The 12,515-nt window shown below is 34.5% G+C and overlaps 1 protein-coding gene across 1 annotated transcript in view; it reads left to right on the forward strand.

Moving 5' to 3' along the window:
* The window catches only part of LOC125048958 (prolactin-releasing peptide receptor-like), a 72,110-nt gene extending 60,590 nt beyond the window's left edge, over positions 1-11,520 (forward strand). Inside the window, exons 2-3 of the mRNA XM_047647939.1 lie at positions 271-1,772; positions 11,320-11,520. Coding sequence (XP_047503895.1) covers positions 480-1,766 — 1,287 coding nt within the window. The 5' untranslated portion in view covers positions 271-479 and the 3' untranslated portion in view covers positions 1,767-1,772; positions 11,320-11,520. The remainder of the gene's footprint in view (positions 1-270; positions 1,773-11,319) is intronic.
* Positions 11,521-12,515: the final 995 nt, after the last annotated feature.

A 12,515-nucleotide genomic window follows, 5' to 3' on the forward strand; every position in this document is an offset into this window, starting at 1 on the left:
TATTTTTTTTTAATTTTTCTCTCCGTAAGAACCATCCTCGTACTTCAAGGAATATTATAAAAAAAGAATCTGACAAATCGGTCAAGCCGTTTTCATGTTATGTCGTGACAACGGAAAACGGGTTTCATTTTTATATATATAGATGAATTTCTTTGAGCTCAGCGTCTTCTAGTCTAGTAAATACCGAATTTATTGTCTACGAAATAATAAATTTATACCGTTGAATTACTTCTTAAAGAAACAAATTAACTCTTTTGTCTTTGCTTTCAGACATCTTGGCGTTGATGGAGCTATCAAGTCATAAGCAAACAGCACAATGAAAACAATTGACACGCATGAGTAGCTAATAGAACTGAAACAAACAGTATGAACGTCTCTCATTTTGTTTGCTCAAATACACCGATCTGTCTCAGTTGGCTGCTTAAACATGCCAACATCAACCGCCTTACACTGAAGCCAAGTTAAGAAATCGATAAATTATGCCGACCGAATGGAGTACCAACGAATCTTTATACAATTTAAACTACAGTCAAAATGAGAACATCACAGTCCCGCCGGACCCGATCGAGGATAAAGCCATTCAAGCCGCTTTTTGCACAGCCTACACAATTATATTCACAGTAGGCATCTTCGGTAATGCCCTCGTGTGCTACGCTGTCATCCGGAACAAAGCCATGCAAACTGTCACTAATCTTTTCATCACTAACTTAGCGCTTTCTGATATATTACTATGCGTGTTTGCAGTACCCTTCACTCCCCTGTATACGTTTTTAGGCAGGTGGGTATTTGGTGGTCCCCTCTGCCACATAATGCCTTACGCTCAAGGCTGTAGCGTTTACATTTCCACTCTAACCCTCACCTCTATAGCCATTGATAGGTTCTTCGTAATAATTTATCCTTTCAAACCCCGAATGAAGATAACGACATGCATTGGACTCATTATATTTATATGGGTTTTCGCTCTATCGGTAACCTTTCCTTATGGCTATTATATGACCCTTCAAGACATTTTCTGCGAAGAAAAATGGCCATCGGATCAAATCCGGAAAGCTTTCGGCGCGGTAACGACTATCATGCAATTCGTTATACCTTTTATAGTAATGGCATTCTGCTATACGTGCGTTAGTATAAAATTGAATGATAGATTGAAATCGAGGCCCGGAAGTAAGAATAGTAAAAAAGAAGATGCAGAGAGAGAAAGAAAAAGACGAACTAACAGAATGTTGATAGCTATGGTTGCTATTTTCGGCCTCTCGTGGCTCCCGTTAAATTTAATTAATATAAGTAGTGACTTTTACTCGTTTGCCGAAGACTGGAAGTATTATATGGTTCTGTTCTTTGTAGCGCATTTCATAGCGATGTCATCGACTTGTTACAATCCGTTTCTGTATGCATGGTTGAACGAGAACTTTCGCAAGGAGTTCAAGCAAATTCTGCCCTGTCTCGGTGCGTTAGTGACGAAGAAGTCTAAAAGGAATTTTAATCAATCGGATAGAACAGGAATGTACAGATCGGAGAAAACCTGTAACGGAAATGAAACCGTTCAAGAGTCCTTGTTGACTTCGACCGTAAATAAGATGCCTTCTGTTAGATATAGGATAGAATTAAATGATAAAGTTAAAGTGTACGAAGATGATGACAATGTGAGCCCGGATGAAAAGCCAGAGGACAACCCAAGTCCGAACGAAGACTGCGTTAAGATGTACATGTTGGTAGATAAGACTGTAGTTTCATCTGATAAGGAGCCGATTGTATCTGCGCTGTAAATATTGGTAAGGATTTTTTAAAAAGTATTATTAACTAAATTAATGCTCATTAATTACCTCGACTTTAATTGGATACATTTTCTATGTTTCTTTTAATTGTATAAGTTTAAATATAAACTCACTACTGAACCGGTATCTCAGATACAAAAGTGAATAACACAAGATATATTAAATGGAGGTACTCCTCACTTAAAGGCCGGCAACGCACCCACTAAACATGGGCTGCGAACACTGCCCTTTATGAGCATCCTGTAGGCTCGTTTGCGTCGTTTGCCCCTATTATATAAAATAAATGTTGTACTTTTAATATTAATTTTAAAGCAATTTATTAACAATTTTTCGATACACAGTAATTTATCGCGAAGCTATTATTATTTCTTTGAACACCTACATACACTCCAGATGTTTATTATTCACGAAGCTTTATGTACGTTTATTTCAATCGATTGAGCAATAAAGTTATTCATTATTTGTGTAATAAAAAATTGGCTATAAATCAATCTAAATATGTCGTGTTTTTATTTTGATGTTTAAAGTTGAATGATATAGATTAATGATCAGATTGTGTTGAATCCGATGTAATAGGACAGCTAGCATATGTAGTATGTTAGTAACGTTTATCTACACTAGATAATAGATATAGGGGAAGATCGTTACCCTTCGTACGCGGGGCACATTCATACAGTCAAAATAAAACTTGAACAAAACAAAGTACAGTCTTGCTTTTGTATGTGTACATGAGTCGAGGTACCAACTGTACATCAACGAAGTTTCGTGAAATTCGCACCGATGAGAGTGAAGTTACAGGCATGGACGTGTTTTCGCGCTCGGTAAGTAATTTTTTGATCTATGTTTTTATCTCTTGTTACCGTAGTTAAAATAAGTTTTCGTGTAGAGTATTCTATCAGTAACTAGCAAAATATACTTAAGATACGTCTCCAATACTTAATTTATGACGTTTTCCTATTAATATTAAAATAAGTTATATTTTGTTGTTATTCAGTTAGTGGGGTACATTCGGACAGCACTAGATGGGGCACATTTGAACGAATTGTACTAAAATATTTTCTCAACACGAACGTCATTTTCATACAAATTACTTGTTCGACTTGCTACATATCACACTACTGTTAAGGCATCTTGACTAAGGTTGATCACAGCATCTGGTTCACAAGCATCAAAGCTTGTGAACCAGATGCTGTGAATAAATTACCAATCCATCAAATAGTAGTTCCTTCGAAGTCAGTTTTGACACCAGAGGCATTTCGACCCTATCCGCATTTTGTAAGAAGTAATAAAACAAACAATTAATGACGATGACGGCCAGGAAAACCACGAATTTATACTGCCAAACCCGAAAATAAGAAGTGCTAATCCACACCAAAGAGTAAAAAATGTGATTCTAAATTTAAGTTACCTAACTAATTAAAGTTTGTTTTACATAAGAAAAGTATTTTATTTTTGTTTAATAGAAGTTAAATCTTTATTTTTGTGTTTAATTTAATTGCTAATAAATGAATTTTGAACTACCCCACAGCGTAAGAAGGTACCCCCAACACGTGTACGAAGGTGCCCCGTTGATGGGGCAGATTCGTACGTATTCCAGATTTAGTTTAAATCATAATTGTGGTTGAAACATCGGATGAAATCATTTGTCATTTTTTTATTTGAATCTCAGATAGTTAGACTATAAATTTAAGCTATCAGGTGATTGATTCATGGAAAAAGAAAAAATTAAAAAAATTAAATGTGAAAACCGTACGAAGGGTCCCCACCTTCCCCTACATATATAATTTTGAGATTACCAAAATATATAGGATTTAGATTTTAGATAGACAATTGTATAACAAAAACAATCTGTATAACTTTGTTTGCCGTACAACTTTTTTATTTAAAAGTAATATTTTTATTTTAGAAACTAAAACCATGCTACTCATTCAGACGCCAGAGAGTGTTGTAGTTGACTAGATATGATAGACCATGGTACACGTTGAAGTAATAAAAATTTAAAGCTAGATAATTTCCTTTTTTTTAATAGAACGGGCAGGCAAACCTGATGTTAGTTTTACCGCCTCCCATTGCCACTCACAATGGCAGAGGGCTCGCGAATGCATTGCCGACCTTTAAAATAGGAATATATGTATATAGTAATATACTCATTGCTGTATGTGTTAAAGTGAAGGCACGATAAAGGGAGAAAATAAAGGAAGGAAAATAATTATTGTCCGAATCCGTTTTTTATTTGTTTTTACTGTACTTATATAAATAATTGTCCAGTGACGCTAGAACTGGGATCATATTGCATCCGTTTAATCTTTTAATAGACTTGTAGTCTGTACCTGACACGAGTTTTTGGACTCAAACATGCCATTTTTGTCATCACGTTTGCCTTCACCTTACAAGCAAGAGTTATTTGATTTACTATTAGCACATATAAACAGCGTTATAAGTAATATTTGTATTTTTTTTTAATATGTTTACCATTTAAGAATCACCAAACTTGCACAAAACATTAAAACGAAACAGATAAAAAAATTCAGATTCCAGAAAAGGGTTGTAGCGCTGTTGAATTATTATTAATAAAATAAAAAGTTATCAGTGGCGCTACAAACTTTTTAGGTCTGAGCCTCAGATTACCGAATCTGTTACATGATCATTTGTCTATCTAATAGGCAAGTAGGTGATCAGCCTCCTTTGCCTGAGACAGGCCGTCGACTTTTTTGGTCTAAGACAAGCCGGTTTCCTCACGATGTTTTCCTTTACTGATCGAGCAAATATTAATATATATACATATATTTATATATCTAAAACAAATCCATTTAAAAGAAAAGAAAAGGTGAATATTGAATAACAATGGAACAAGAAAATATATTTTATCTCACTCCGAGCCCATTTTCTGATAGCAATCATAGATATTTATCACTCGCGTTTCCAATAGATTTTCTCACATTGTTTTTATTCCTCTCTAGTTATCACTAATACGTTTCTTTGTTGGCGGTTATCTTAATATATTGTAAGTACAGATAAGCCGGAATACTTTATTGTACAAGCAGCCTGTCCCGTCTTTGCACTGGACATTTCAAAGAATAATTTGTTTTAAACGATACAGTAGTAAGTTTATTTATTAAATAAAAAAAATCAGTGGCGCTACAACCTCTCAAGAACTGGGCCTCAGATTACTGAACCTATTTCATGATAATTTTTCAATCCAATAGGCAAGTCAGTGATTAGCCTTCAGTGCCTGACACACGCCGTCGACTGTTTGGGTCTAAGACATGTCGGTTTCCTCACGATATTTTCCTTCAGCGTTTGAACGAATGTTAAAGCGCACATAGAAAGAAAGTCCAAGAATTTCGCAGTAAAGTATGTATTTTAAATCCTAGAATTCATCGTGGTTTATGACTATTAAGATTCGTTTCTAATTTTTTTATTATATTTTATTTATTTATGCATTTTAAAATAAAATAAATCAGTGGCGCTACAACCTTTTTAGGTCTGGGCCTCAGATTTCTGTATCTGTATCGTGATCATTTGTCAATTTACTAAGCAAAGGCAGATCAGCCTCCTGTGTCTGAGACACCCTTCGACTTTTTGGATCTAAGCCAAGCCGGTTTCCTCAAGAACTCCTTCACCGTTCGAGCGAATGCTAAATGCGCACATAGAAAGAAAGTCCATTGGTACACAGCCCGGGATCGAACCTACGACCTCAGGGATGAGAGTCGCACGCTGAAGCCACTAGGCCAACACTGCTCGAGTTTATTTATTACAAACATTTAAAATTAAAATTAATCCTCATGATTAGTATAAATGTGGCCAGTCCACTGATTGACAGCACTTTAGATTTTCTTTTCCATTCCCAAAACAAATAGGTCCCAAGTGAAACATGATTGTCTAGCATCTTATAGAGTAAGCTTTTAGAGCTTGGATACAGAAGCTTGCTTACTTACATTACATAGATATTATTTTATAAAGTTTATTGCCCTTTAGATAATCGATCTTCTATTGTTTTGATTAAATTGGATTTTATCACTCTTTATCTGTTTAGATGTGATCTATATTAAGATATATATAAGTATAAAGAATGCCTGATGATGATGAATATAAACTAAGGTTTATATTCATCATCATCATGCATTCTTTTGGCTCCATCCTTTGACGTACGCCTCCTCCATTTTTCTCCAACTTGACCAGCATTGCGCCTTTTGCACCCATTTCCGGGTTTAAATTTTTTTTTATTAAATATAAAAACGTCATACACATATAATAAAAAAGTAGTGTCATCAATCCTATAAAATTTTCTTCTCTTCTCTTTATTGGCTTGATTACATCACGATAACTATTGACTAGACACAATTAATTTAACTAAAGTTTTGTCCTTATTCATAAATAAATCAGTGAGATTGAACAGTCAAATAGTTGTAATGTTAATAAAAAGACCTCATGTATGAAAACGTAAATACCATTTGACTGAGACGTAAAAGTACTTTAGTTCAAAGAGGGCAATTAAACTAATTTATAAATGAATAAGCTCCATCAGCAGCTAACATTTTAAAGGATTAGAGCCCGTGAACCCATGTGCTACCTTCCATCGAAGCAGTTCCTAATGATCCATCGAGTAAAGAATATGCCAGTTTGTATCGTGTTCACAATTTACGCACACATATACACATAGTTCACATACAGGGAAGTAGTCGTTAGACACACACTAATAATCGTACGTAGATAAAAAATGTAATATTTCAGCGCCGTCATATGCAGACATTCCCGCGTATATTTGTCAAAAACAGCTATTGTCAGGTTTATTTCGTTTCGCATTCAATAACTTAATTCTACCGTTTGACGTGAAAAAATTCTATGAATTTCTGTGAAGGGTACAAAAATAAACAAAATTGTTTTTTAATGTCTGAAATCAATTCAATCTTTAAAAAAATATTCATTTTTTACAAGAGATTATTACTTTATTAACAATTTGTCGTATTTATAGTACATACTTATATGTATACTATTAGATAACATAAGAAGAATAAAAAAGAAATACTAAGGGTAAAATGCAAAATGCCTAGTGTCCAACTCGTGCGACTCCAGCCCTGAGGTCATTCTTTTCAAGAAAGCCAAGCCGGTTTCCTGATTCTTCAGGAAACCGGCTTGGCTTAGACCCAAAAAGTCGAAAGCGTGTCTCAGACACAGGAGGCAGATCACCTACTTGCCTATTAGATTGACAAATGATCACGATACAGATACAGAAATCTTAGGCCCAGACCTAAAAAGGTTGTAGCGCCACTGATTTATTTTATTTTAAAATGCAAAACCAAATCAACAAAAATAAAATTAGAAATAAAAATGTAGACTTATATAATAACTAAACTAACATCAATAAAATATAATAAAAAAAATAGAAACGAATCTTAATAGTCATAAATCACGATGAATTCTAGGATTTAAAAAACATACTTTTACTGCGAAATTCTTTAAAACAGAAGTAACGAAGCGCAGGTTGCCATGGCAACGTTTGAAATTATCAAAGACTGAATTCTTATGAGCTTTGAGTGTGATCTTAATATTAATCCGCGCTCTTACGATTTAAAAAATACGGACTCGGCTAAATAAAACCGATATTTTTCGCCTTGAAAAGTTGTTCCGTACTCTTTTGGTTAGATCTACGAGACAGATTGCCCCATAATGAATAATCTTCCGTCATTAGAGTAAGGTAATTCCACGTTTAAAAACATTGAAGGTAAACAAAGAGGAAACGTTTACTAAACCGTATTCCCGCAAATTACTGCTTTAATTACGCAAACTCTAAAACAGTTACATATTTGCTTAGAATTGCCGGTATCCGAGATATTTGCTTAACTAAATTGCTTAGGAAATTTGAGAAACGTGAAACAAAACAGTGAGTAAATGTTTATAGTATACAAGTGTTTAATTTCGAAGATATCGATTTCTATTATCAAAGTCAAAAATCATTTATTCATATTATAGGTAACACAATGTACACTTATGAACGTCAAAAAAGAAATATATATTAAATGCTTCTAATTTTACATTTACTGCCAGTTCTCAAATCAAGGACGTAGAACGGAAGAGAAGAACTGGCAATAAACTCTCCGCCACTCTTTTTAATCGCCAAGTTTTTTGTTTTACACAACGTTTGTAAAGAGCTGCAACCATTACACCATGTTCCACATGGCATCTTAAGTAATAAATAATAATAAAATAAATTAAAAACCAAGACTTATCATATAAAAAATGAAGAATGTAATTATAGACATCAGCCCTGCGATTCTGTAACTCACTTTTCGAACTTTTATTGTTTATCAGAATGACAAATCGTAAAATTACTGCTTCACGACTGATTTGAGCGAACCGCCGCTGCGAAAACCGCTGTGCGAGTTCGAAAAGTGAGTTACAGAATCGCAAGGCTGCAGGAGGCACGCACTTACATTCTTTACAATTTTTTAATTTTCTAAAAGAAGTATGTAAATAAAATATGCCAGTAAAAGTCTGTATTTCATTTCATAATTAGAATATTACCGAATGAGATTATATAAATACCTTTTTTCTATTGTTAGTGTCGTTTTTACTACAAACGTAGAATATGGCGAAAGATAAATTTGTTTAAAAGATTTTTATCTTGTTACGCAAAAGAAGTATAACTTCTAAGGCGTGTACATAAGTACACACATGTTTTTTTAAAGGTTTTCGAAATTCACTTATGAAAATAAGAAAGCCAGAACCTTGCGGCCTTGATTCGTCCACTAACGAATGTGAAGCTATGCGTCATAATTATATATTCTGGTCATGTTTATAACCATATATTGCTCAACCCCTATACGGCTTTGAGATAAATTAATTTGCTAAACAAGTAATACAAAACAAAAACATTTCAATTGTATATTTTGTATTCCGAGCGGCTTGCGTAGAGATGTGGGGTCTCTCTGCATCTTCTACCGCATTTACCACGGAGAGTGATCAGAGTTGTTTGGATTAATACCTGCAGCTGTGTTTCATCATCAGACGTCGAGGCAGAATAGAAAATTCCACCCGTATCACCGACGTCCGTTGTTCCACAAGTGACCGTTTTTTAAGGCAGTTTATGCCGCGCACCACCACTATGTGAAACCAACTGCCCACTGAAGTATTTCCGAACCAATTCGACTTAGGGTCCTTTAAGAAAAGAGCGTACCAATTGAAAGAAAAGCAGCGGCGGCGATATCACTTAACATCAGGTGAGACTCCTGCCCGTTTGCCCCCTGTTCTATAAAAAATAAAACCTTCAAGCTGATTATGTATGTAATATACATAATAGAAAGATGACGGATCTCATGCAAATGTATAACAAACTTATTATGAAAGCAGTGTCTTATGTCCCAATCAATTTTACTCTCTTTCTCCGCATTTAACATTTACTTGTAAGCGGTATAGTGAAGGAAACAAACGTGTCCATACTAAGACAAGTAAAGAATCGTCTTTCGACACTATGTTACCAACGCATCCTAAGATATTTGGACATGTTACACGCAGAGATCCAGAAAGCCTAGAAAAACTAATCATGACTGGCAGAGTGGAGGGCACCATACTCGCTGTACCGATCAAGTAAAGGCCATTACGGGTCTCACCATCACCCAGGCGCAGAGGCTTGCCAAAGATAGGGGGGAAAGGAGGAAGTTGTGCAACTAACACGACCTTCAGAAATGAAGAGTGTGACTGAAGAAGATACAGTGAAGGAAAAATCCAATGACGCTACAACCTCTAAGTCTTAGCTTCAAATCAGTGTCTGTTTAGTAAGTTTTCTCTCAATAGGCAAGTAGGTGATGAGCCTGATCTGAGGCATGTCGAACGATGTTTTCCTTCATCGTAAGAGAGAGTTTTAACAGCCACGTTCACAGGCCAACACTGCTCAAGGTGAAGAAGAATACCGCGAAGAAACTGGTATAGTTAATACTGGCATCAGTACATACGACTAATCACTTATTGCCTTAGATACTTGGTCTTTGATACAATGTATCCAATATCATTCGGCGCAACTATTATCAAAGTGTTACGATGGTTGGAGTTTGTAAATGTTATAAAAGTGTGAATCACCATCTATTGTAGTGAAATACTGTTAAAATAACTCACCGTTCAAAATAATAAATCAGATGAGATGCGTCAATAAAAATACAGGAATAATTTTATAGCTTCAACCACAGATTACATTCACGTGGTGCACGTGCGTTTAAACATTCCGCGGCTAAAACGTAAAAGACGCATACAGAAAAAACATTTTTCTTTATTTGTGTATTAGGTAATAATTATTATTAATATCTCATATATTTCTTGATGATCCATAATACGCCGAAAATTGGGACTTTACACACGACATTTGGGCAGTGTTGGCCTAGTGGCTTCAGTGTGCGACTCCTGAGGTCGTAGGTTCGATACCCGGATGTGCACCAATGGACTTTCTTTCTATGTGCGCATTTAACATTCGCTCAAACGGTGAAGTAAAACATTGTGAGGAAACCGACATGTCTTAGACCCAAAAAAGCCCTGGATGCTGATCACCTACTTGCCTATTAGATTGAAAAATGATCATGAAATAGATTCAGAAATCTGAGGCCTAAAGAGGTATAAGCGCCACAGATTTTTTTTACATACGACAAATAAAACAGTTAAGTGGTAACACTGTCTTTATTGCTCTTGTGTAGTTTGAAAAAAGAATATACAAATTATTTTGTAGTCAATTACCGCTTGTAGTTTATGACTAACTCAGTCCGTTACAGTCTACACTAAATTATCTACAAAGAGAATATTTTTTTTGTAAACGTAGGGTTTTACACGCAACTATAAAACAGGGGTAACGCTGTCTTTATCGCTCTTGCGGAGTTTGAAAATAAAATATATATTTTTGTAACTAATAAAAAAGAGGCTTATAGTGTGTTTATTTACACTGTATATATACAGTTAAGTCTAAAATATCTCCACCGATATAGTATAACTAGAAAAGTTTTTCTTTTATAATTGAAAAACTCTGGATTTGAAAAGTTTTATCTGCAATCAGCAAGAAACGTAGGATATATAGTATAGATATATAAAAAGTGTGGCGGAGAGTTTATTGCCAATGTAAAATTAGAATCATTTAATATGTTTTTCTTTATTGACGTTCATAAGGGTACATTGTGTTACCTAAATTAATAAATGATTTAAATTTTATTTGATATATAACATTACGCTACGACTGACTTAACTTGGCGTAAAAGGCGTCATCAATGGTGGTAGGTAGTGGCCGCTGCTACCTACCCCCCCCTTCCTGAGGATCGAAAATATTTATTTCCTTTATTAATTTGTCAACATTTAACCTTCAAGTTTAGAACTTGTGTTGTGCAATTTACTTTTCACGTTCTCTGTACCTACTTCTAACTAAAAAACTAAACCTTTTAAAATAAAATATGAATTTATCTTTATTGTACCCATATGATCCTATAGGTCGTTACTATAGCAACAGCCCACAACTTGGGAGTCACTTGATTGATTGGATATAAAGTTCTAATCTTATTTTTCTTTGTTTCAGATACTTAGCGTGTTGTCACAGACATATAGACAGCTTTAAGCTTATAGTGTGTAGATATTATGTAGAAATTGTAACATGAATGTATACTTGTTAGTAATATGTACATACAGGCCGACTCCTATGTATTGAAAAATTGTATATAAGAATTGTTATTGTGTAGAATTATTTATCTAATGTTCGCAACTAAGTTTAATAGTGTTAATAAATTAGTTAATAAATGTTGTAAAAATTATTTTATTATTTATGGCTTGTACATATTATATACTAGTGTTATAAAAAATAACAATAGCTCATTGTATGGAAAACTTAAAACGCGCTGTGTAAAAATTGGGATATAATAAGTATATGTGTATCGATACGTTCGAGCTGTCAAACAAGTTATCGAATCGTACACTATTGAATGGTACAACTCATGTTACAAGCCATTAGTAACTGAGTTTGACAAACGCATGCAAATATTTGTTTGAAAAATGGTATGGTTGAGTATGAGACTCATTGCTACTGTACCAGTACTCTGTAACTACCAACAGCAATAGCCATACCGATTCTGACTTTTGTGCATGCAATAACCGTAGTGCGCTTCACATTGAAGTTGGGATTACAATCGCTATAACGATGTACAGATACCGGCAAACATCTTGAACATTAAAGGGAGTGGGATGGAAGTTTGCACAAACGTCAACTGATTTACCAATCACGCGATCGACTTGTCACTCTCCCGCCACCCCCCTCCAATAGCTTGAAGGACATTTGTTCAAGATATTTGGCGGTATCTATACTAACACTGGTCGACACAAAACATAGAAAATGTCGTAACTATAATATTTAATTTGTATTAATCTTTATTTTCCTGAGACGGTCTGTATTAACAAAACAACCCCTTACTTATAAAACTATATTTAAAACACGTTTATAAGTAAGGGGTAATATAAAGTGTTTACATCAATATAGTTTCTAGGAACTTTGAGCCCATTGGTGTAAATACTTATTAAATTTGTGAACTGTGTATTTTTATAGCTGTTACAATGTCAATGGAAAGTAATATGTGCAATTCGATGTTCAAATTAAAGTATAATTTTGTTTATATGGTTTTATTTCTTAAACATATAAGGAATAGTGGAATCTGAAAAGGGCAGAAGACTTAATAAATCAAGATATACATACAAATACAACACCAGATAAACAGTAAGTAGTAG

The sequence above is a fragment of the Pieris napi genome, chromosome 4 (genome assembly GCF_905475465.1).
Source record: "Pieris napi chromosome 4, ilPieNapi1.2, whole genome shotgun sequence".
Classification (NCBI taxonomy): domain Eukaryota; kingdom Metazoa; phylum Arthropoda; class Insecta; order Lepidoptera; family Pieridae; genus Pieris; species Pieris napi.